The following is a 25,937-nucleotide window of genomic DNA, read 5'->3' as shown; positions in this document are numbered from 1 at the left end:
TAGTATGTGAACCAAACGACCTCTAATAATTTATTTATCAGGATACTTGTGTGACAATACAAAGATAAATATGAAATGTAAAGAAACTACATTCCTCAATGGCAAGAAATGTAAACACAAGAATAATTCCCAGGCAATGTTTCTTCGTTACTAATTGGTTCAATTGACAATCTCTATTCCTGTAAAAGGTTCTCCTGCATGGAGTTGAAGAGCAACGTCCCCAACAACCTGTAATTCAACCATTTCCATATTAGAAGATTAATTTCGACAAGATGTTCTAACAAATAAACTTTAGCCTAAATTATTCTAGTTAAATGTATCAGGCAGAATGACAGCACTGTGTATGCTTTTCAGCCTACTGAAGAAGCATACGTCCGCAGAAACTCTAGGGGTGTGTTTGGTATGAAGGAAAATATTTTTTAGTTTTCCCATGTTAAGTTGGCTTAAGTGCTATGGAAAATATTTTCCTAATGAACTCATGTCCCTCCATTAATTCACTTACTTCCCTCCAATTGCGAAGGAAATGAGTTCGTTAGGAAAATATTTTCCAAAACTCTCTTTCAACCTTTCCACCCCGACTGTCACTCCCCCAATCCACGCCCTCGCCAACCTGAGCCCTCAGACCCCAACCTACCACCTTACACCTTGACCTCACCCTACACAGCCTCGAACCACCCCCACCCCAACACCCCCACCCAACCTCCAACCCTACACCCCGGCCTACCTCCCTCTCCCTAGCAACCCCCAACCAACCGACCCTCGACCCCCCTTCCCCCGCCTCGTCCCACCCGTTCCCTCTGCCACCGGCCTATCAACTCCTGCCACCCCTCCACCGCCCAACCAAGACTTCGCGGCACGAAACATGAAGGTTGAGGGCCAAGTGTCGGGTATGGGGGTCAGGGACCGGGGTCAAGTTCGGGGTCGGGTGTTGATGTCCAGGGTCCGGGATTATAATATTTGTCTAAATTATATTAAAATGCTCTTGGGACAATATTTTTTCCTTACTAACCAAACACCCTCCGGGATAGGGGTAAGGTCTGCGACTCTGCGTATACTCTACTCTCCCCAGACCCCACTAGTGAGATTCTACTAGGTTGTTGTAACCAAACACCAAAAAATAAGTAAAAAAATCACTTGTCTTCCAGAAAAACATTTTCCGTGGAAAACATTTTCCATCATTACCAAACACACCCTAAGTCCGTAAATGGATACAAAAAGACTCTTTAAGAATAGCTTGGTTATTTGATGAGCTTGAGTAAACTAGAGAAATCTACGGATTTCAGTTTTTTTAGAAAGTCGCTTGCATGTACATATATAGGCTTGACAATGATATCTATTTGCCGAGATGTTTATACTATGTTACTTGTAATTTGTTTGTTCTACAAAAGTTCATCTAACAGAAAACACAGACACTTCGTAAACCTAACTTTCAGAAATATGAAAAGATATGTTATTAAAAATAAAAGGAGAGAGATCAGAGAAGGGCATGAACAAAACGTTTTAACATTTTAAACGTGGATCAAAACACAGACAAGCCAAAGGTTTTTTAGTAAGCGAACAATTTGAAACTAGTTTCCCACCAATGAAATGAAATTGGCCCGAATAGAGCAAAATATATAAAAAGGGATTCATATCCCGATCACAAATAGTTTGGAATTGAGGCATTGTTGATTTGATTGATTGAAACATGTCATCAAGATAGCTCAACTTAGGACTTACCTTGGCCATGTATCTGTAGGACTTTTCCGTAACACCAGCAACATGGGGTGTGATTATAACCTCTGGAAATTTAAGGATAGCATCATCAGGATCAAATGGTTCAGCCCAAGCAACATCAATTCCTAAACCGCCCAAATGTCCCGATTTGAGATGATTAAAAACAGCATCATAGTCCAAGAGACCACCTCGAGCAATATTAATCAGAATTGCACCCTGCAGCAAAAGAGTGTTGATTTATCTAGTGTGGATTTTTGCTTTCTTGCAGACACCACTCCCACTAACAGCTCCTCAGCAACACTATCATTCTCGCGAGTGAGATCCAATGTGGGATCTTTCTCTTTTTTTTTTTTTTTTTTTTGGGGGGGGGGGGATAAAACCTTTGTTTGCACGTACACTGATATCAAGAACGACTACAATAAATTGGATTGGGAAACTTGATAGCTAGATGGTTGCTATGGTTCGTAGGATTGCCAGGTTCAAGAAGACATTCACCTTTTCCTGATCGGATAAAATGAAAGCCAGAGGCTTGTGTTATGTTAGCAGAAAAATACTCAACCATGATAGCCTAACCTCGAGCAGAATTACAGTAACATACACCGTGATGCACTAGCAACATATTCTCATCTCACATGATTTTGACTCTACAAGGAAAGCATCAGATTTTTCTCAAAATGTAGTGGTTGATGACACAGTGGATGAGAGAATACACTACACTAAATAACAAAAGTTTTCAAAACATAGAAAACTTCCTTTTACAAAGAAAACTCTTTCAAACAGTTTAGCCGTTTAAAACTGCAAAACGAACCCAACTTTGGATGGAACATGCCTAAATAATAGGATAAGAAAGTGAAATGCCAAATAATGAGAATGCATCTCACTTAAGATACATCATTTGTGAATGTCTCATTAGCAATTAATATATTATGGGATTGCAAGTACACAGCAAAGATGAGTGAGCTCTGAAGGACAGAACTCTTCTGGTATATGAACTGCAATTGTGGATATATAAGTTGTGTGTTGTCATGGGCGGCTTTCCAGCCATGCCCCATAACCCCTTGGACGCGCCCCATGGCATCCTCGCAAGCCTCCCAATGCCTTGGACGGCCTCGTGGTCTTGGCCACGCCAAGTGACAAGCGTGTCTGTGCCTATGTTGCCTCATCAATCGCCCTCACCAAAGCCCAGCCACAAGCAGATGCCAACAACGCCACGGGCGCAGAGTCTAATGCTAAAGACAAGGTTGTCGCCAACGGACCTACTGCTACCTTGTAGGAACCTAAGTCCATTATATTGTAAATATAGAGTAATTTTATTTCCTATATTTCCATTATGTCTCTCTAGTTTAGTTATGTCAAATCCTATAACTTTGGTTTATTTTTTCTAAGCGTTATTAGGGGGATCAAGTAATCAAACTTTCAAGCAAGCAAACAATTCTCTGTACTGGTGTCTCTCCCCCTCGACACCGTGTTGTATTTCTGTAATAGCTTTTATTAATGCAATCAAGCTTTTTTTCATTCTCATTCTCTTTTCTGTTCTCTCAATTGCTCTTGACATTGGTTTTCCCATGCGGAACTGACAGTCTCGTCAAGCGTACGGAGGGGACCCCAGTTGGCGGATTGTAATTCTGAGATTCCTTGGAAGGGCGATATAAGGCTAAGCAACCGATGTATGTGTGATTACTATCTGCCAACTGGAGTCCCCTTCGTACGCTAGACGAGATTGTCAATGTCGTACAGGAAAATCAATATCAAGAGCAATTGAGAGAACAAAAAAGAGAATGAGAATGAAAGAAAGCTTGATTGCATTAAGGAAAGCCATTACAAAAAAGCAGCGCGGTGTCGAGGGGGAGAGACACCAATACAGAGAATTGTTTGTTTGCTTGGAAGTTTGACTACTTGATCCCCCTAATAATGCTTAAAAAAAATAAACCAAAGTTACAGGACCTGACATAACTAAGCTAGAAAGACGTAATGGAAATACAAGTAAAACTACTTTATATTTACAATAAAAAGGACTTAGATATCTACAAGGTATAAGCAAGTCCGTTAGCGGCAACCTTGTCTTTAGCATCAGAGTCTGCGTGTGCGACGTTGTTGGCATCTGCCTGGGGCTGGGCGCTGGCGAGGGTTATCGGTGGGGCGACATAAGCCCAGGAGCACTTGTCACTTGGCACGGCCGAGGCCACGGGACCGTGCATGGCGTTAGGCGTTGCGAGGCTTGCCTAATGCTGCTCGGTGGGCCGGGCCTGAACCGGACCGGACCGGGCCCGCGGTCCTAACGGGCCTGGTGGGCCTGGTGGGCCGGTCCTGGGTGGGCCGGTCTTGGTGGGCCTCTGAGCCCGTCACGGGCTGGTCTCCATGGTTGAGCCCACGAGCCCGGGACCGTTTGGCCCGGGACCGGCAGGCGGGCCTGGGCCGGTCCTGGCGGGCCTGGCGGGCCCAACGGCTATTTTAAAAAAAAAAAAAAAAAAAAAAAAAAAATCAAACGGCCATATTTAAAATCTAGCCGTTTGGGCTGAAAATATGACCGTTTTTTAAGTTAAAAAAATGGCCATTTGGCCCCCAAACTTTATTTTAACCCCAAACTTTATATAATTACACTTTTCCCCATTTCTCAACTATAAATACCCCCTCATTCTTTCATTTTTATTCACCAATTCATCAATATCTCTCAATATCTCTCAATCTCTCTCAATCTCTCTACTACAATTACTTAATTTATTGTTGAAATTTCGTGAAAAATTGTGAAGTTGTTGAATTGAAGTTTTCAAGTGTTCAACGATTTTCAATTTTCAAGAAGTTGTTCGGCAATCCGGTAAACTCGTTTCAACTCTTACGTTTTTATAATATATTTTTGTGTGGTTTAGTTTGCATAATTATAATTAATATGGCATTTACTTTGAAAAAAATGTTTGGTAAAGGAAAAGATAAAACCGGTGAAAGTAGTGGCCAACCAACTACCCTTCCCCGGCTCCCCGACCTAGAAAAGATAAGCAAGTTGAAAGTAGTCGCCAACCTAGACGTCCTCCTCCTTCCGTAATTCTTGATAGTGATCACCCTTGTTTTCAATTTACCGATAGTGAATTTTATCATAATGTTGCACCAGGTGATAGATTAGATGATGAAATTATGAATGCTCTTTATCCTAATGAAACCATCTTAGAAAATAATGAGGAAAATGAGGATGATGATGAAACTCAAGCACCGGATTTAGATGATACACCTACTAGTCCTCTTAATAACCCAAGTGATGCACCGGTCGACCCACCTGTAGAAACTCCTACTTTTAATAGAGAACCTGCTAAACGCTTAGAAACATCATTAGTTTGGAATTTTTTTACTCAAGTAAGAGAAAAAAATAAGGCTAAGTGTAAAACTTGTGGGAAATTAATGTCGCATAAATATGTAGGAGACCGTAGCGGCACAGGTAGTTTGACTAGGCACATAAAAACACACCCTAGAGATAAGGCTAGATTTTTTCAAATGAAAGCGCATCTAGAGGGGACAAGTGTAGATTCTGCGATTAACCCTAGTACAGGTTCAAATCTAGTTCAACCAGGAATTAACACTGTCACTGGAGGTATTTTATATTACGATCCAAATAGAGATCGTGAAGAATTAGCAAAGATGATTACTGTTATGTGCTTACCTTATACTTTTGCTTCTAATCCTAATTGGGTTCATTATATTAGAAGAGTGTTTAATCCTACTTATAAAGGTTGGCCTCGCGCAACAGTTAAGAGTGATATTTATAAATTCAAACATGAATATGAACAATATTTGCGTTATTTATTTACTCATATACCTAATCGGATTTCTATTACTACTGATATTGGTAGAAGTGGTAATGATTGTGATTACCTAACTGTTACAAGTCATTGGATAGATGAAGAATGGATAATGCAAAAACGCATAATTGCATATAGAATAATTAATTCGCGTCACACAGGTAAATTTATAGCTAACACTGTTGCAGATATTTGTAGATATTTTTGCTTTAGCGATAAAATAATGGCAATTTCAATGGATAATGCTTCTAGTAACACCAGTGCTATAGGCATGCTTACAACAACACTAAATCCTGCATTTACTAATATTTTCCATGTTAGATGTATTTGTCATATTTATCATTTAATTGTCGGTGATGGTATGCGAATATTAAACATAGAAATTGAAAAGGTTAGAATGGCTCTTAATTGGCTTTTTTATTCAAACCGTAGAAGTAGACTTAGAGAGTATTTTAAAAAATGTGATGAATATGGCCTTAGAGAAAGAAAGGTTCCTAAACCTTGCCCGACTAGATGGAATTGTATGTACGAAAGTTTAGTAGTAGCATATGAATATAGAAACCCAATTAATGCAACGTTTAATTCTCGGGTAGGTGGTGAAGATGATGATGAAATGCTTACCACTCAAGATTGGACTAATGTTAAAATTCTTTTAGATTTTTTAGAACATTTTCAAATTGCAACAAATGCATTTTCTGGGCAATATTATCCTACTATTTCAAACTGTTTAGTTTATATTGCAGCACTATCTGATTTGTTTGTTGAATTTAGTGAGGGTGGGGATATTTATGAACTTGCTATAAATGAAATGAAACAAAAGTTTAAAAAATATTTTTTCCTATCCCTCCTATTTATGGTCTTGCTGCAATGCTAAATCCTACAATGAAATTGGGAGGTCCTCATTTTTGGTATTCAAATATTTATAAGGCTTTAGATCTTTCAAATGAGGAAATTGCGACACTTGCAGATGCAAAAGCTTCAATTAAGATTAACGCTCAAACAGTTTATAATGCTTATCAACTTGCCTTAGAGCATGCTAGGCCAACTATTCCAACCCCTACTTCGTCTAGCTCACAATCCTCTAAAAGAGTTGCGGGCTTAAAAGCTCTTAAATCTTGGACGGAGTTCAGGGGGTCTCAAGGTGAAAATTATGATGAAACTTCACATCTAAATGAGCTTCAAGTTTATTTGTCTCAGGGACTTGAAAAGGAGAATCCAGACGGCTCTTTTGATCTTTTGGAATGGTGGAAGGCAAGGGAAAAACATTTTCCTGTTCTTGCAAGGATGGCTCGGGATATTTTATCAATTCAAGCTTCAACTGTTGCATCAGAGAGCGCTTTCAGTCAAGCAAGACTGCAAATAGGTGATCATAGAGCGTCTATGAGGGATAGCTTGGAAAAATCAGTATTGTTTAGAGATTGGATCCGCTCGGAAAGAAGAAACTTTGGAATTGCAGAAGCACAACCGGCGATAGATGAAGCTTATGAAGAAATGATAGCGGAACTTACGGAGGATTCGGCTTCGCCCGGAAGTGGTGATGAACAAGCTTCTTTTCCACCACCACCAACGCAACCTCCTCCGAACCTTGAAGGATTTATGAGATTTGTTAGAGATAATACATAGAATAATATGTAACTTGTATTTTGGCACATCTTCCTTAGTTTTTTTCCTTCTAATGGTGGTATTAGTACCTTGTTGTGCTCATTCCATTGGGGGAAGGATGACTAAGAAAGATATGTCATTTTTTGGTAATAAAATTTATTGCTTCTACCCATGAGCTTCTTTTCGCAATATTTCTTTGTCTATACTTAGAATTATTTATATGCTACAATATATACATAATATACAATATATATACTACAAGAAAATATATTTATAAGATACAATATATACATAAGATACAATATATATACTACAAGAAAATATATAAGAGAATATATATACATAAGATACAATATAATATACTACAAGAAAATATATTATGCTACAATATATACATAATATACAATATATATACTACAAGAAAATATATAAGAGAATATATATACATAAGATACAATATAATATACTACAAGAAAATATATTATGCTACAATATATACATAATATACAATATATATACTACAAGAAAATATATTTATAAGCTACAATATATACATAAGATACAATATATATACTACAAGAAAATATATAAGAGAATATATATACATAAGATACAATATAATATACTACAAGCAAATATATAAGAGAATATATATACATAAGATACAATATAATATACTACAAGCAAATATATTATGCTACAATATATACATAATATACAATATATATACTACAAGAAAATATATTTATAAGCTACAATATATACATAATATACAATATATATACTACAAGAAAATATATAAGAGAATATATATACATAAGATACAATATATATACTACAAGAAAATATATTATGCTACAATATATACATAATATACAATATATATACTACAAGAAAATATATAAGAGAATATATATACATAAGATACAATATAATATACTACAAGAAAATATATTATGCTACAATATATACATAATATACAATATATATACTACAAGAAAATATATTTATAAGCTACAATATATACATAAGATACAATATATATACTAAAAGAAAATATATAAGAGAATATATATACATAAGATACAATATAATATCAAGAAGTGATATTTATGCATGACAATTTAGTGTTTTACTATTGTTTTGTTATTTTCTTTTTCGTCAAGCACTTTAATAATTAGATATACATATATACTACATATTAATATAGCCATGATACTACAAGAAATTGTCTTTAAAAAAAAAAAAAAAACCCGCTAGGCCCGCGAAGCCCACGAGCCCGGCCCGTTAAGCACAGGACCATGTGGGCTTAGGCCCGTCACGGGCCGGTTCCACCCATTAGGCCCACGAAGACCGGGACCGCCAGGCCCGGGACCGCCAGAGCCCGGGACCACGAAGCCCGGGACCGCGAGGCCCGGCCCGTTAGGCCCACTAAGGCCCGGGCCCGGGACAAAATACAGCCCTAGGCTACCATGTCTACAGGAGAAGAGACACCACCTGCCGTGAAAAGCCGTCAATGACATTCTCCTCCACCTGAGTAGGCGACATCCTCGGCGCCTTACTTGCAAGATAATCATCGATCAGGCTTTGAGGTTTATTCCCCTCTCTTCTGTATCACAGCCCTGCCATTTCATCAAGAACTCTTGGTGATATTTTCTTGAAGCATGAATCACTCGATTATCGAGAATAGCTTCTGCACGCCTTTTCTCGATTGAATTCGGACCTCGAATACTGTGTATTGTGAGTTGGCTATGTGATGGATCATCCATGTCTTCCCGAAAAGGTTTCAAAAGGCTGACTAGATGAATCTTACACCAGGCTGGGGTATCTACCCGGTATGCAACTTTCCCAATGCGCTTCTCAATAGACAATGGTCCAATGTACTTTTGTAATAGGCGGGGGTCATGGACCCCTTCAAACAAGTATCGCTTTGAGATTTTCACCATCAGTGTCTCCTACTTGATATTCAACAAAGCGACGATTTTGATCAGCATGCTTTTTCATCCGCTCTTGGGCTTTGACAAGATAGCCCGCACTATCTCTAAATTTCGCTTCCATTCCTTCAAGAAGCTAGCAGCTCGAGGAGATTTCGACATGTTTGGGGCATTCATAGTGTGTGGGAGTAGGGGTTGTTGTCTGGTAACAATTTCAAAAGCGCTTCTGTTTGTGCTAGAGCTCTTTTATGAATTGAAACACAGTTGAGCAGCATCCAGAAGCTTCACCCAATTCTTCTGCGATCCGATAACAAAATGGCGGACCTTGGGCAATTGTAAGATCTCCGACCTTGGGCAATTCGCTGATGTGACACGCTTTACCAAGGTCTCTTTGGAACAGGCAATGGCTCCAAAAGTCCCGCTTGTGTCAAACGGTCTGACGTGTCTTTCTGGCATACTAGGCAAGTCTTCACATACTGAGCAACATCATCAGCCATTTGAGGCCAATAATAAGCACGACGTAACAACGCCATGGTGCGTTCTTCATCTGGGTAGCCGGGGTACAAAGTATCATGGCATTCCATTAGACGAGTTCTTCGCAGATCTCCTACTTTAGGAACATAAAGTCGGTTCCTTTTCACCTTCAGGAACCCATTTTCCATGTACAATCGGCGACTCTTGCCTTGTCCAACCAAATACTGTGCAGCAGAATCCTTGGTGAGCAGATCCCGTATCTGATCTTTTATAGTGGGGGCCACTTCGCTCTCCTTTAGGGTGGCAAGTAGGCACACTGATGCTAGGTCAGCCCTCCGACTAAGTGCATCAGCAACTTGGTTCGTCTTCCCACTTCGGTACTCTAGGTTGAAGTGAAATTTTGCTAGGAGCTCCTGCCATTTGGCTTGTCGGCCATTCAGCTTTGGCTTGGGTAACGAAATGACTAACAGTCGTGTTGTCCGTCTTGACGACGAACGGGGTTCCTAACAGATAGTGCCCCTCCAAAGGCGTAAGCAGTAGATGACAACCAATAATTCTTTTTGGTGGGCGGCGTATCGCCGTTCTGCATCCTTTAACTTCCGGCTTTCATACACAATTGGATGCCCCTCTTATAGCAAGACTCCACCCAAAGCATAATCAGAGGCATCCGTTTGTACTTCAAATGGCTTGGCCAAATCAGGAAGGGCCATGATGAGACTACTAGACATAGCCGATTTCAATGCTTTGAAGGCTTTCGTTCACCTGGGACCCCAATCCCATGGCGTGACTTTCTTTAGGAGTTCTGTCAGCGGCACTGCAATGAGAGAGTAATTTTTTACAAACCGCTGGTAGAAGTTGCAGAGGGCAAGGAACGCCCTCAAGTCGTGTATATCCTTCGGCGGCAGCCAATCTATGACAGCTTGAATTTTCTATTTGGTCCATCTTGATTCGCCTTTCCTCGATGACATGTCCGAGGAAGTCAATATGTTCTTGGGCAAAGGAGCACTTGGATAGCTTTACATATAATTTGTGCTCCCGCGGCCGGGCTAGGACCTTCCGCAGGTGTTCCTCCAATATTTTGCTATATACCACAATGTCGTCCAAGTAGACCACTATGAATTCGTCAATGTACTCTCGGAAGACTTGGTTCATCACGGTGCAAAATGTGGCTGGAGCATTAGTCAAGCCGAATGGCATGACTAAGAAGTCGTACGACCCATATCTTGCCACACAGGTCGTCTTGTTTTCGTTTCCCTCAGCAATCTGGATTTGCCAGTAACCTGTCTTCAGGTCTATTTTGGTGAACACTATAGCACCACCCAGCCTATTGAACACGTCTACCATTAGCGGGATAAGGTACTTGTTCTTCATGGTGATTTTATTTAGGGCCCAATAATCCACACAGAGTCCTAGGGTGCCATCCTGTTTCTTTTGGAATAGCACAAGGGACCCATAATAGGACTTGAAGGGCACAATGATCCCCGTGTGCAACATTTCCATCAACTGTCTCCGAAACTCGGCGAGTTTGGGTTGTGACATTCTGTAAGGTGCCCGGGCGGGTGCCTTAGCACCCGGCATCAACTCAATCTGTCCACAGTGCGCCTAGGCGGGAGTCGCTTTGGCATGTCCTATGGCATGACTTCTTCAAACTCCTTTAGCAGCTCCTTCACGGGAGAAGGAATGGGACCCGAAGAGCGTTCAATATCTTCAATACAGAGGGTAGCCAGGAACGTAGGTTCATGTCTTTTGACTCCCTTCTTCAACTGCAAGGCCGAGATGTTCTCCGCGGCTATCTTTATGGTTGTGCATGGGATAATGCGGGGCTTGGCCCCGTTGGCTCCCATCATCAGTAGCATATCTACATAAGGTATAGGAATGGTGTTGGTTTGCCTCATGAATTCCAATCCAACTATCAGCTCGAAGTCATTTATGATCATCACACGGAAGTTGGATTTTCCTTCATAATTCACTGGCATTCCTTTGGCTATTCCACCCACTAGCTGAGGCGGTGAGTTGATAGCCTCGACACAACCTCTGCCCTTTCCCATAACTAGACCAAGGCGCTCTACCTGACAGTAACCATGCATTAGCAATGCACAAATATGCACAGCTATTAAACCAACTCTTAATACACTATGTATAAATGTCAATTTGAAATTGAGAGGCACAAACATATGCGCATGCACACTCTATAATTGGATGATATACTAAGAACCTATATGACTTAGTGAAAATGACAAAGGTAGCATTTGTTGACTGAAATATTATGTAACTTAATAGCTCCAACAATTTTCCTATATCTTGCATCAATATAGTTTCATAACCATAGCTGTTAATATCAAGCATTTAATCAGAGCTAGTGCGCTGACTTGCATTGTGCAAGAAATAATGGGATAAATCATAAATGTCCTAGAACACAATCAAATGACTTATGAAAAAGAAAAAGGGATGCCAGTATTTTTTCCTGCCAAACTGAGGTAATCTGACAGTCTCTTCACTGATTCCCACCGTGAGAGAATAGAATAATAATACAGCTCCAAACCCCCACCCCCCGGTTTCTGGAAAGAGATGTCCACTTAGCAAAGTGAGGAAGAACGCAAACCTTTTTCATGACAGATATAAAATCATTGTTCACGATGCCAGCCTGCAAGTGACCAGCATATCTTTAAGTATAAGCTTGACAAAAAATATTGATAAAGCACATGATTGTGTAACCAGTCAATAAGAAAGGGGGTCTTACAGTTTCTTTGTTCATAACTAAACAACATACAACAATATCAGCTTTGCTGGCAAACTTCAAGATATCATCATGGTTTCCCCTCTCATCAACCAGGTCATCATAGCTACCATTTTCAGCAGATGGTGCTGGAAAGATAGCACGCATAGTAATATCAACATTTTAGAAATAAATAGAATTCACAAGATTTTCTTACCCTCAGATTTGCTTGAGTCCCGAGCATGCCTGGACCAACTCCGTTTGGTAGCAAGTATTTTCACGTCAAATGGACGTAGACGCTTTGCCAAATGTATCCCGATATTGCCAAACCCCATGATAAACACCTATGTGATGATGCAGAAAATATCTAAGACGTCGTCAAAGTGCAACTCTTGCACAAGTTTTTAGCCATGAAATATATTCAAGCCCACAACAATGCCATAAAAGTCTCCATTTGTGATATTACAGAGACTATTAGGCCAATTTATTCATCCAATAGAATTTCCACTTGATGGTAGCAAATTTGAATATGCACTATGAGTTTGCCCCGTAAGAAGGATGAAGGTGAAGTTCTGATTAGGCAGGATTCTGGAACCTTTTTTTATTGGATAAGTAGGCAGGATTCTGGAACCTAAACAATTCAGATATACAGGCTCACTCTTCCTGAAAAAATGACATGATAGATGAAGGTGCAACGCATAGAATCGAATATGATTGGTTCAAATGGAGGAGTGTTACAATGGTGCTATGCAATAGGAAGATACCTACAAAATGAAATACAAGTTTTATAGGTTTATAGTACAAAAAAAGTTAGCTACATCTCTTTCCTTCTTTTTTCCCTTTTGATGAGGAAGTTAGCAACATTTCTAAAATTAACGGCTCAAGTTTTATTAATTAATACCACTATTATCTTTCTAAGTACCAAATTTTAGATACTTGTATAAGATACCCGTATGCAAAAAATTGTGAAATAGAAAAAGTTTGAACACCATATAGGTACTTAATCCTAAGACCATCCTGGGCCTCTTATACCATCATCACAGCCATTATTATATATATGCAACTTAATTTTAGCATCGTCACTTCATATTACTATATATATATATATACCCATTTACCTTAATAATAAGGTAATTGTCAAGTAAACATGTTTGAATGAAGCATTTGTAACTACTGTATACAAATTAGTTGATTCTATCGAGCGTACCTTTCTATTTAGTTCAAAAGTTTTAAGCACTTTTATATCTTGCAACGGTATAAAAACAAAAACAAGAGGTGAGATGAAAATGGGAACAAAAACACATCTAGAGCGCTCCAAATGCCAGATAACAGATAAATAGGAGTAACAAAAAGTGAAACTCACCGTTTTCCCTTCCAGGTTGTCACCAATTGGCTCCCCTAGCTTTTTCTGCTCCACAGAAATTTTCAGTTGATGCTGCAGCATTTGAGGAATACAGGTGAAAAGGGAAAACAGAGTAGCTTATATGAGAACAAATGGTACTCCGTAGTACTCATATACATTAGCTATACGTATATACTTTCACTTCTAGAACCAGAAAGATGAATTAGCAAGCACAATTAGGTACTCACACCCCACTTTTTGGACCACTAAATTAAATTCACTTCATATATCATGAGATTCCAGGTTGTCTTATCCATCCCATTGAGTTCATTTTCATTAGCAATATAAACAAGTTTCAAGCAGACAAGTACTAATGAACAGATTGCCGACCAAGCTGCAGTAATTATTCTTACAAATGGCGATTATACATTCAAAATTATCAACTTTATGGAGAAAGAAAATAAAAATTTATCCTACATGTTTATCCTCAAAGAGTTCAGAAGAAGTAAAGCCTTTTATTTATAAGCTTAGAATCTACCAACTTGCTTACGCAGGAGGCCCAAAATGAGATATATGGCCATTTCAGCACATGAAGCAGCATTTCCAGTTGCACCACCTGGAATTCTGGCAACTTTAATGCCATGCTCTGTAGCAGCATTAATGTCAACACCTGCATAACATCAAATATTTAGGCAATTGGAAACCTCAAAATATGTTCATTAGAATGAACCAGCTGCCAAAATAATATCAAGATAAAAGAACGAAACAAAACAAAAGGCAAAAGGCAAAAAGACAGACTAAAAAGATAGTTGACCTTCTAGCCCAACTCCAAATTGCATTATGAGTTTCATGCTCTTTGCACGAGAGAGGACATCGGAGTTCATCCGGAAGCTTTTAACCACGCAAATTTCATAGTCACCAATCACAGCAGGCACATTTTCAAGTGGAACATCATCAACCTACAAAGGAGGCATATAATCATCAATGAAGATTAGTTTAATCACTTGTAAGTTGGACCGTTTTAAGAAGACCTTACGAGGAGGTATTCTCAGATTCCACTCAAAGAATTGAAGAGAAGGAGCTGTAGCTTTTTCTATAAGTAATTTTTAGCTGTAAGTAAAGGAACAAACACTGCAAATCAAATATTAAATGGAAGAGAAGATAAAAACAAACTAACTTTAAAGATTGCAAGTTTTGTAGTTACGTAGCATTTTATTATGTACAAAGTTTGCACAATCATAATTAGCAGCTCTTAGTATATTCAGAAAGTAACAAAGATACCTCTAAACAATTTTGTCTCTGTTTCCTTTTTCTTTTGATAATTGAAAAGTAGTTTTATAAATGTCACAATATACATGTATTATATAATAATATGTAAATCCATTACTGTATTTGATAAGTGTATGTACAGTCGTTTACTAAACATACAAAAAATCTATGCAAACTGGAATATGCTTATCACCTCAGAAATACAAATGAAATAAAAAGGTATACTCAACTTTGAGATGAATTTCCAATTTTCTCTAAGGTTCTACTATCCTTTCTCTCCAAAATGTCCAAATATTACACAGGTGAGTTGTCTTCCAAATGTAATTTCCCTTGCCTTCATGCTTCTAAAAAGTCGTGTTTCTTGACTGCTTTATCTTTCCCATTTGTCTTATGTAAGCACTTCAAGTGAAAAACATAGAGAATTTTATTTCTCCCTGGAATTGTGACCTAGTGTCGCACATACCAGCAATTCCTGTTGTGGCTCAAGTTCCTTGTTCATTGTCAACTTTTCCACCCATATCAAATCAACTGTTTGCCTCTTCAGTTGAGTTCTATGAAAATAGTGTCTACTTTTTCTAAAGAGGAAACCTTTAGTGCACATTTTTTTGATAACTGAGAATTTCCCTAGGACCAGTGGTGCACGGTTCAAACCTTGGTAGATAATGGATCTGCCCCTCTACCCTTCTCCACTTAAATACCAAGCTTTTGTATGTGGCAGGGTTCGAACCCGTGACATAAGCCTAACCCACACAACACGTGCTCTTATCATTAGACCAAAGCCCTGGGGCTAGAAACTTTTAGGGCACATTATAACAGAAAACACTGCATGGAACTCATATTTACTCTTCCCAATTAATTTTTCACTCCATATTTCTATACCAACAACGTAAGCAGCATACATTTTACACAAGTAATACTAAAGGATACATTGTTTTCAACTCTTCCCTAAATAACCATGTGAAGTCTGGAAAAAAATTCATTTCAGACAAGAGTATGAAATAACTACCCTCAAAATAAAGGGTCAAAAAGAAATTTTTATTTTGCAAATCACCATCAAACGTCTATCTCTCTCCAAATAGCATTATCAAGTTTTTAAAGAAATCTAAGAAAATAAACAACAACAACAACAAACAACCCAGTGTAATCCCATAAATGGGGTCTGGGAGGATAGTGTGTACGCATACCTTACCCCTACCTTATAGAGATAGAGAGGTTGTTTCCGATACACCCTCGGCTCAAAGAACGGTGGAGATAAAGCAACCAAGTAACAAACAATAATAACAACGTAATATGCTAATGGCCGCGAATGAGGCAGCATGTAATAATAAAGAACCATGAATAAGAACAACAACAACATACCCAGTATAATCCCACATAGTAGGGTCTGGGGAGGGTAGTGTGTACGCAGACCTTACCCCTACCTTTGTGGAGGTAGAGAGGCGGTTTCCAATAGATCCTTGGCTCAGGTAAGCATAGGTACCACAATAATAACAAGAAACAATACGGGACTGTTAGTTTGATAGTTAAATATTAGTAAATAACCCTAATCCCATATGTATTAGGAGTAAGACATGTATTATATATAAATAGGGCTCATTGTATCATTGTCATAATTAATCAATAATATTTTCTCCCGTGCATTCTCACATGGTATCAGAGCTTCAGTGAGAAAATTATCGTTGTGCATTATTCCAGTGGCCTCCGGGAAGAAAGACCTCGTTGCCGTGCAATTTTCCGGCGACTTAAGAGGTTGTCCATAACAAAAAGCCACTTTTCTTCAGTGTTGTGCAAAAATCAACACCACCACGAAGTATATCGGCCTCCGACGACCACCCCATAAAAAATTCTCCGTCAGAAGACCCCCCACGCGCCGCCGGAAGAAATTTCTTGGCGAAGCTCCGACGCCCACGCGCTTGCTTTAGGACCGCTTGCTCTCCTCACAATTCCGAGTCTACCCATCTAGTTCAAATCAAAATCCGACCACTTTGAGTTTTTTCCGGCAAGCTACAGTGATTTTCTGGCGTGAACAGTGATCCCCAGAAAATTTCTGTTTTTTCCGGCACGATATTATAATGGCATTCGTATCGGAAACCTTTAACTCACAATCCGTTGGGTCCAATGCATTGAATCCCATCCAGATGGTTTCTTTACCGGATTATATTGAGTTCCTTCAGTACAAAGCACGTAAACATCCATTTTCAGGATTAGCCTTCGTTGTTCCAACAAATAGTAGCATGACTTGTGTCTCCCAATCTTCACCTGCTGAGTCTTGGGTCATTGATTCAGGTGCATCTGATCATATTTCTGGTAACAAATCTCTTTTCACTAGTATTTCATATTCTCAATCTCTTCCAACAGTCACAATGGCCCATGGGTCTCAAGCCATGGCAACTGCAATAGGTCAAGCAAGTCCACTTCCTTCCTTACTTTTAGACTCCGTTCTTTATGTTCCTGGTAGTCCTTTTAATCTCATAGTCGTTAGTCGCTTAGCCAAATCCCTTAAATCTGTTGTTTTATTTCTTGATGACCTTTTTTTATACAAGAACGCAGTACAGGGCGGATCATTGGTACCGGACGTGAATCAGATGGACTTTATTACCTTATCGTTGCAAAATCACATGGACTCGCATCTTGTCTTCCTCTAATAACTTGCCGCGTTACTGATTCACCAGATTTATTACATAAACGGTTAGGACATCCCAGTTTATCAAAACTTCAGAAAATGTACCTGCTTATCTCACTTGTCCACTCTAGAGTGTGAGTCATGTCAGCTCGGTAAGCATACCCGCTCCCATTTCCCGCGGCGTCTTGATAATCGAGCAAAGTCACCTTTTACTTTAGTCCATTCAGATGTTTGGGGTCCTAGTCGGGTCAGTTCTACCTTAGAATTCCGCTACTTTGTCAGTTTCATTGATGATTATTCAAGGTGCACTGGATATTTTTGATGAAAAATCGATCCGAGTTGTTTTCTATTTTTCAGACCTTCCACGTTGAAATTTAGAATCAATTTGGGGTTTCTATCCGCACATTTCGTAATGATAATACCCTAGAGTATTTGTCTTCCCCATTTCAGCAGTTTATGAACTCCCATGGGATTATTCATCAAACATCTTGTCTGTACACATCCCAACAAAATGGGGTAGCTGAAAGAAGGAATAGACATATTATTGAAACTGCTCGTACTTTACTCATACAATCTCATGTTCCGCTGCGTTTTTGGGGAGATGCAGTTCTTACATCTTGTTATCTTATTAATCGTATGTCATCTTCAGCTATCCAAAATCAAGTTTCATTCTCTGTCCTGTATCCCCACTTACCTTTGTTCTCTCTTCCACCCCGTGTCTTTGGGAGTACGTGCTTTGTTCATGACCTTACTCCAGGAAAAGATAAGTTAGCTCCTCGTGCTCTTAAGTGCATATTTTTGGGTTACTCGAGAACGCAAAAGGGATATCGATGTTATTCTCCGGACCTTCAGCGATTTCTTATGTCTGCTGATGTTACCTTCTTTGAAACTCAATCATACTTCACAGGTCCAGTTAATCACTTAGATATTTCTGAGGTGCCACCAGTTCCTTCTTTTGGAGATTCAGCCCCTATCTCCCATTCATCTTCTTCCATAGCTCCACCGCCTACAGTTCCAGTTGCAGCTCCACCACCTATAGCTCCAGTGCCACCACCTAGTCCAGTTTAACCTTCTACGGCTCCACCACTCCTAACTTATCATCGTCGTCCGCACCCAGCATCAGGCCCAACTGATTCACGTCCTGAACCTGACCCTGCTAATACTGCGGACTTGTCTCCTCTTAATCAACTGATTGCACTACGAAAAGGTATACGGTCCACATTTAATCTTAATCCTCATTATGTTGGTTTAAGTTACCATCGTCTCTCACCATCCCATTGTGCATTTGTGTCATCTTTGTCCTCTGTTTCCATCCCTAAGTCTACAAATGAAGCATTGTCTCATCCCGGATGGCGATAGGCTATGATTGACGAGATGTATGCTTTACATACGAGTGGTACTTGGGAGCTTGTTCCTCTTCCTTCGGGTGAATCGACTGTTGGTTGTCATTGGGTGTATGCGGTCAAAGTTGGTCCAGATGGCCAGGTTGATCGACTTAAGGCTCGTCTTGTTGCCAAAGGATATACTCAGATATTTGGACTCGATTACAGTGATATTTTCTCTCCCGTGGCTAAAATTGCATCAGTCCACCTTTTTCTATCCATGGTTGTTGTTCGCCATTGGCCTCTCTATCAGTTGGACATTAAGAATGCTTTTCTTCACGGTAACCTTGAGGATGAGGTTTATATGGAGCAACCACCTGGTTTTGTTGCTCAGGGGGAGTCTAGTGGCCTTGTATGTCGGTTGCGTCGGTCCCTCTATGGTCTGAAGCAGTCTCCTCGAGCCTGGTTTGGTAAGTTTAGCACAGTTATTCAGGAGTTTGGCATGACTCGTAGTGAAGCTGATCACTCTGTATTTTATCGACATTCTGCTTCAAATCTCTATATTTATGTGGTCGTTTATGTTGACGATATTGTTATTATCGGCAATGATGGTATTAGTAAGTTGAAGCAACAACTTTTTCAGCACTTTCAGACTAAGGAACTGGGCAGATTAAAGTATTTTCTGGGTATTGGGGTCGCTCAGTCTAGCTCAGGTATTGTGATCTCACAACAGAAGTATGCTTTAGATATTCTTGAGGAGACAGGAATGACAGGTTGTAGACCTGTTGACACTCCGATGGATCCGAATTCTAAACTTCTGCCAGGACAGGGGGAGCCTCTTAGCGATCCTGCAAGATATAGGCAGTTGGTTGGTAAATTAAATTATCTCATAGTGACTAGACCTGACATTTCTTTTCCTGTGAGTGTTGTGAGTCAGTTTATGGATTCTCCCTATGATAGTCATTGGGATGCAGTTGTCCGCATTCTTCGGTATATAAAATCAGCTCCAGGCAAAGGTTTATTGTTTGAGGATCGAGTTCATGAGCAGATCGTTGGATACTCAGATGCTGATTCGGTAGGATCACCTTCTGATAGACGTTCTACGTCTGGATATTGTGTCTTAGTATGAGGAAATTTGGTGTCTTGGAAGAGCAAGAAACAGAATGTGGCTGCTCGGTCTAGTGCAGAAGCAAAATATCGAGCAATGGCTATGGCGACATGTGAGCTAATTTGTATCAAACAGTTGCTCAAGGAGTTGAAATTTGGTGAGATTAGTCAGATGGGACTTGTGTGTGATAATCAAGCTGCTCTTCATATTGCGTCAAATTCAGTGTTCCATGAAAGAACTAAACACATCGAGATTGACTGTCACTTTGTTAGAGAAAAGATACTCTCGGGAGATATTGCTACAAAATTTGTGAAGTCGAATGATCAACTTGTTGATATTTTCACCAAGTCCCTCATTGGTCCTCGTATTAGTTATATATGTAACAAGTTCGGTACATATGATTTATATGCACCAGCTTGAGGGGGAGTGTTAGTTTGATAGTTAAATAGTAGTAAATAACCCTAATCCCATATGTATTAGGAGTAGGACATATATTATATATAAATAGGGCTCATTGTATCATTGTCATAGCTAATCAATAATATTTTCTCTCGTGCATTCTCACAGGACAACACCGAAAAACCATGTAGAAGCAGGGAAAAAAACAGGTATTCAAATAAGTCTATTACCAACCAAATGCGAGAGTAACTACTAACACTACCGGTATGAATAATCTCGACTACCTAACCTACTATCCTAATCTTAGACCTTCACCTCTTCCTATCACGGGTCATGTCCTCGGTCAGCTGTAGCTACGCCATGTCATGCTTAATCAGCTCACCCCAACTCTTCTTCAGCCTACCTCTACCTCTCCTAAGGCCCTCCAATGTCAACTTTTCACACCTCCTTACCGGAGCGTCTGTACTTTTCCTCCTCACATGTCCAAACCATCTAAGCCGAGCTTCCCGCATATTGTCCTCAATAGGGGCCATACTCACCTTGTCCTGAATAACTTCATTCTGAATCCTATCTAATCTGGTGTGCCCGTACATCCATCTCAACATACTCATCTCTGCTACCTTCATCTTCTGGACGTGAGAGCTCTTGACTGGCTAACACTCAGCCCCATACAACATAGCTGGTCTGACCACCCCTCTATAAAACATACCTTTAAGTTTTGATAGTACCTTCTTGTCACATAAAACACCGGAAGCAAGTCTCCATTTCATCCATCCCGCCCCAATACAATGTGTGACATCTTCATCAATCTCCCCATCCCCCTGTATAATAGACCCAAGGTACTTAAAACTCCCCTTCCTAGGGATGACTTGTGAATCCAGCCTCACCTCCTAGTAAGCCCAGGAGGAACACACTATTATCTATCAACTTACAACCTTAATCCTCGACCTTCAAACCTTCCTATCGTGGGTCATATCCTCAGTAAGCTGAAGCAATGACATGTCCTACCTAAATACCTCTCCCCAATACTTCTTAAGCCTACCCCTTCCCTTCCTCAGACCCGCCATAGACAACCTTTCACACCTCCTGACCGGAGCATCTATACCTCTCCTCTTCACATGCCTGAACCATCTCAGCCTCGATTCCCGCAACTTGTCCTCCACAGATGCCACTCCTACCTTGTCCCTAATAGCTTCATTCCTAATCATGTCTTTCCTGGTATGCCCACACATCCATCTCAACATCCTCATTTCAGCTACTTTCATCTTCTGGACATGGAACTTCTTGACAGGCCAGCACTCAGCCCTATACAACATAGTCGGTCTAACCACCACTCTGTAGAACTTGCCCTTAAGTCCAGGTGGCACATTCTTATCACACAAAACGTCGGATGCGAGCCTCCATCTCATCCACCACGCTTTAATACGATGAGTAACATATTCGTCAATCTCCTTGTTGCCTTGAGTAATAGACCCAAGATACTTGAAACTATCTCTTTTGGGGATGACTTGAGTACCAATCTTCACTTCCACTTCTTCTTCATGCATCCCATCACTTAACTTGCACTCCAAGACTCCAAGTACTCAGTTTTTGACCTACTCAACTTGAAACCTTTAGACTCCCGCGTCTGTCTCCAAACTTCCACCTAGTGTTAACTCTGCCTCGTGTCTCGTCAATCAAAACTATGTCATTAGCAAATAGCATACACCACGGCACCTCCCCTTGTATGTGTCGCATCAGCACATAGTTATGCAATTGCTTTTCAACCACTCATCAAGATTCCTTTGTTGCTTTATGAACCTCCTGGCCAACAAGATTTTAATTCAACCTGTCTTGCTTTTTCCCTATGGATGCCTGAAGAGTCACATTTGCTTGAATAACTTTGAATTGGAGTCAATATTATGTCTCATGCAAAGAAGAAATAAGTAAAAGCAAGAAAGTAATACCTGTACAAATGGATAGCCTTGCAAATATTCTCTTGTATAATTGTGAGAAGCAGGAAAGTGAGGCCCACAAAAAAGAACACGGGTAACGTGACTGCTACTATTATCACCCATTTTCTGAACCTCTGGCGATGCGTTTGCACCTAAATGAATAGGCAAATGCAAGTATAAATATATTTCGCTCTATATCCATAGTACATCTGAGATTGAATATTATACACATTGTTTGAAAAAACACATTATTATCCTAGCAGCATATTGTAATCAATCCCTTTCCAATAACTGGAAGGACATTGTAAAAGAGAGGGAAGGTAAAAAATCCTATCAAAGCATGTATACACGTCATGATATACAAGAGAATGGAGACAGAATGTGATCAAGTCATATGCTTGTTCAAGAGCAAAGACTGAGATCAAAGTATAGATCTCACAGATTGCTTCAACTAACTGTGTATTCCACAATGACAAACGAAACGGTTACACCAACATGCCATAGACTCAATTGCACTTTTTGTTTCCTAGGCTATTGTTTTAATCTCTCTCGTCAGTTTTTCTATGTTATGGCATTTCCGATTAATCTGTATTTATGCATCTTTGATCTACATGGAAATGTAATATTCCACATAATAATTTCAATAAAACTAGTGAGACTTGTGTCCTACTTATAGACTTTCTTACATCACAACTCTATAGATAAAGAAGATCTTATTAAACGAGAACCAGAAACCTAAGGAGACAGGATTTTCTCATTCAACCAGAGACTTAAAAAAGAACCATCAAAAGTTTAGAAAAAAGAGCCCTTTAGTCTAATTGATTAGATAGTAAGCCATGACTGAATCCTTGTGTCTTGCTTTCTGTTTATACAACACATCTCCTGCCCCCAAGGCTTTGGTCTAGTGATAAGAGTACAACATGTGATATATGGGTTAGGTGATGTCACCAGTTCGGACCTGCCACAGACAAAAGCCCGTATTTAAGTGAAGAAGAATAAAGGGGTAAGTCCATTATCCACAGAGTTTTGAACGGTGGATCATCCAAAAAAAAGAGAGAGAAGAAAGTGACACTCTTAAACATCTTCCAGAACCACAGACTCCCTTCCATTGCCAACCGAAAAAAAGGCAGTCCGATACACTAAGCTACCAATATGTTGTTTCGACGGCTCGAACCAACCTCCTCGTTACATGAAACGACGACTTTACCGGTTACTTCACTTCCAACCAAAAATGAAAGACTAATAAATCATGCAAAACCAGTTGGACCAACGGGAAAAGTCCATCATACAACCAAAACAACAAGTTCAATCAAGAAAACACAAAAGTTCCTCCAAGAATATGAACAGAAACCATTTGGGCAGAAATTTAAACAAAAAAGAAAAACAAAAGATTGTGAATTTGTGAGTATTCTGGAAATGGGGGAATACCAGCTTGAGCTACGAAACAGTGTTTCTGCTGCTGCAGCTTAATACAAGTGTTACCAAGAACCTCGGAAGTCAGCAGTGATTTTGTCCACGTTTTGCAGACCTTTAAAACTAATGCAGAGGTGGTCTTACGGTAGTAGTACATCTATGGAGAGAGAGAGAGGAGATCATCAGACTACCAGAGATTAGAAAAATGTACTCCAATTATGATGGGATTTAGGTTGATTTTGAAATGCCAGGTCTAAATAGCTCTGTATAATGAAGGATGGTACTTTTGGCTTGACGGCTGGTACATGTTCTTCTTTGTCTTTTTTGCATTTCTTTCCATGGGATGGGAGTAATTGTTTAGGCTTTAAATATAAATTGACACCTCTACCTGAATATTAAGGGCATACATTTGTATACCTAAAATCCCCCCTTAAATTATTTATTTTTTGTAAGTTTAATGCTTTAAACTATGAGGTGATACTAACGTTAGTGACGAAACCAGAAATTTTCTCAAAGGTAAAGGATATTTAATATTGTTTACCCGTAAAACGGTACAGTTAAATTATACGTTATTTATAGATAAGTGAATTAATTTGATCCTAAAATAAATAGATGAATTAGTTAAAAATATGATACTTAGCCTTGAGATGGAGATAAAATAGCAAAAATAGTAATTGCGGGAGCAGGGCTTCCGGGTACAATATCAACGATATCATAAAACAAGAAGATAAAAATTATATTGAGCTTTGAATATAATGTAGCATGTATTTGCCAGAAAATTCGTGTCATTTACAATGATGATAGAGCTCACTATTTAGAGCTGCTCCTAGGGAATAAGGTCCTAGGATCAAGCCTCTCTTCAATGTCAATTATGAGGGCCATTGAAGAATGTGTAACGGCATGCAGTGAATGACATATTCATTGTAACTGGTCGTGTACTTAATGCTATAAAATATTCCTCATTAAATGCTACCAGGTGGCAGGCATTAATTTCATCTCTGTGAGTATCATTCTCCCTAGTAACAGACGGGTCGCCTTCGGATTCAAATATCTTCTGTCTTCGGCTCCACATGTCACTTCCTCATGCGATCATTTAATATAAACATATTTTACCCTATACAGATAGTCCCCCTGTTTTCCGGTGGCGTAACTGTCACCAGGAAGTTGGTAGAAACACCTTCTTTGGTGGGAAATTCATTGACCCTCTCTGAAAAATTTTCTGACGGTTGATTAGACGCACGTCTCTCCGCATTTAATGCACCGAACACGCTTCACCCCATGATTTAGCATCACTTTTGATAGTTATCGAGGTAATTATGGCTATGATTTTAGCCATCTATATCTTTACTTATACGCATCAAACTCCTTCATTTACACTTCTTAATTTATCGAACTTTCTCAAACCCCTCTTTACTCAACTTCGTACTTTGTCTTCAACCCTTCTTTGATCTTCTTTTTGAGAGAAAAGTTTCCTCCCTTTCCAATAGCAAATGGCTTCTTCTTCCAAAAACTATAGTTTCTAAAAAAATAAAGGTAAAGTCGACGAGGCTCCTCCTCCTACGGTGAGCACCTTCATCCCCAGAAGTCTTGTCACAACTAAAGACTTCGAAGAGAAATTTCCTTCTGCTAACCCTCGTACATGGGTCGTTGGTAGATACCCTTCTTCCATCTGTCCTTCTAACATTCCTGCTGTGAAGGAAGACTGTCATTGCCAAGATTTAGACATTATCGCTTCTGATCTGGTGGAGCAGGTAACCTTGCCCAAGAAGGGTTTTACGTATTTTTATACGTGTCCCTTCACTTTGGGAGCGTTTTCTTTGAGTGGAGAGCTTGACTCCATCATCATGGAGCTCTGCCTCCGCTACTAGATGTGCCTGGCACAAGTAAGATGTTCTGCGTGGAGGACAATCGCTTGTCTTCGGTGCTTGTGCCAGGAGATAGGAGAGGAGTTATCCCTAGCTCGAGTGATGAACCTCTATTCCCCCAAGATCTTCCGTGGGAATGGTAAATTCAGCAAGTATGGCCATCATGCTTTACTATCTAGCATGGATGATGACAACGACCGTAGGTAGATGGAACGGTTCATTGCAGTCGCCACTAATGATATCATTTTGGCAGCGGCTTCATCCTTTATGGAATCATAGAACCGCACTCGTAAGTTCCTCGTTTAACTTTTCTTTTATTAAAGATCATCTCATATCATTATTGACCCTTTTTCTTTCGTATGTTTCATCAACTCGATGGGTACCACCTAGGGTAAAGGCTTGGACCAGTGGACGTCACTACGCTCGAGACCT

At 39.7% G+C, this 25,937-nt stretch overlaps 1 protein-coding gene across 1 annotated transcript; it reads right to left on the bottom strand.

Annotated features, from left to right (window-relative positions):
* LOC107803796 (uncharacterized) lies at positions 1-23,980 on the bottom strand. Its single transcript, XM_016627579.2, has 10 exons — positions 23,656-23,980; positions 22,240-22,379; positions 14,387-14,531; positions 14,115-14,242; positions 13,594-13,665; positions 12,448-12,574; positions 12,255-12,379; positions 12,117-12,158; positions 1,720-1,932; positions 1-228 (listed from the first exon to the last, which is right to left on the bottom strand). Exons 1-10 carry the CDS (start codon positions 23,795-23,797, stop codon positions 160-162), a joined length of 1,203 nt encoding a protein of 400 aa, XP_016483065.1. The 5' UTR covers positions 23,798-23,980; the 3' UTR covers positions 1-159.
* Positions 23,981-25,937: the final 1,957 nt, after the last annotated feature.

Source organism: Nicotiana tabacum, chromosome 6, assembly GCF_000715075.1.
Source record: "Nicotiana tabacum cultivar K326 chromosome 6, ASM71507v2, whole genome shotgun sequence".
NCBI classification, from domain to species: Eukaryota; Viridiplantae; Streptophyta; class Magnoliopsida; order Solanales; family Solanaceae; genus Nicotiana; species Nicotiana tabacum.
Note: the sequence above shows the minus strand (reverse complement) of the source record. Positions and strands in the feature narration are given on the sequence as shown.

Bases quoted from the DNA above. Each gene is read 5' to 3' on its own strand.
- LOC107803796 (XM_016627579.2), bottom strand. From the start codon at position 23,797: ATGTACTACTACCGTAAGACCACCTCTGCATTAGTTTTAAAGGTCTGC. The intron at 14,243-14,386 runs GTCAACTATCTT...GATGTTATGCAG, and splicing joins ATTTGGAGTTGGGCTAGAAG to GTGTTGACATTAATGCTGCT. The intron at 12,380-12,447 runs GTAAGAAAATCT...CTATCTTTCCAG, and splicing joins GGACTCAAGCAAATCTGAGG to CACCATCTGCTGAAAATGGT.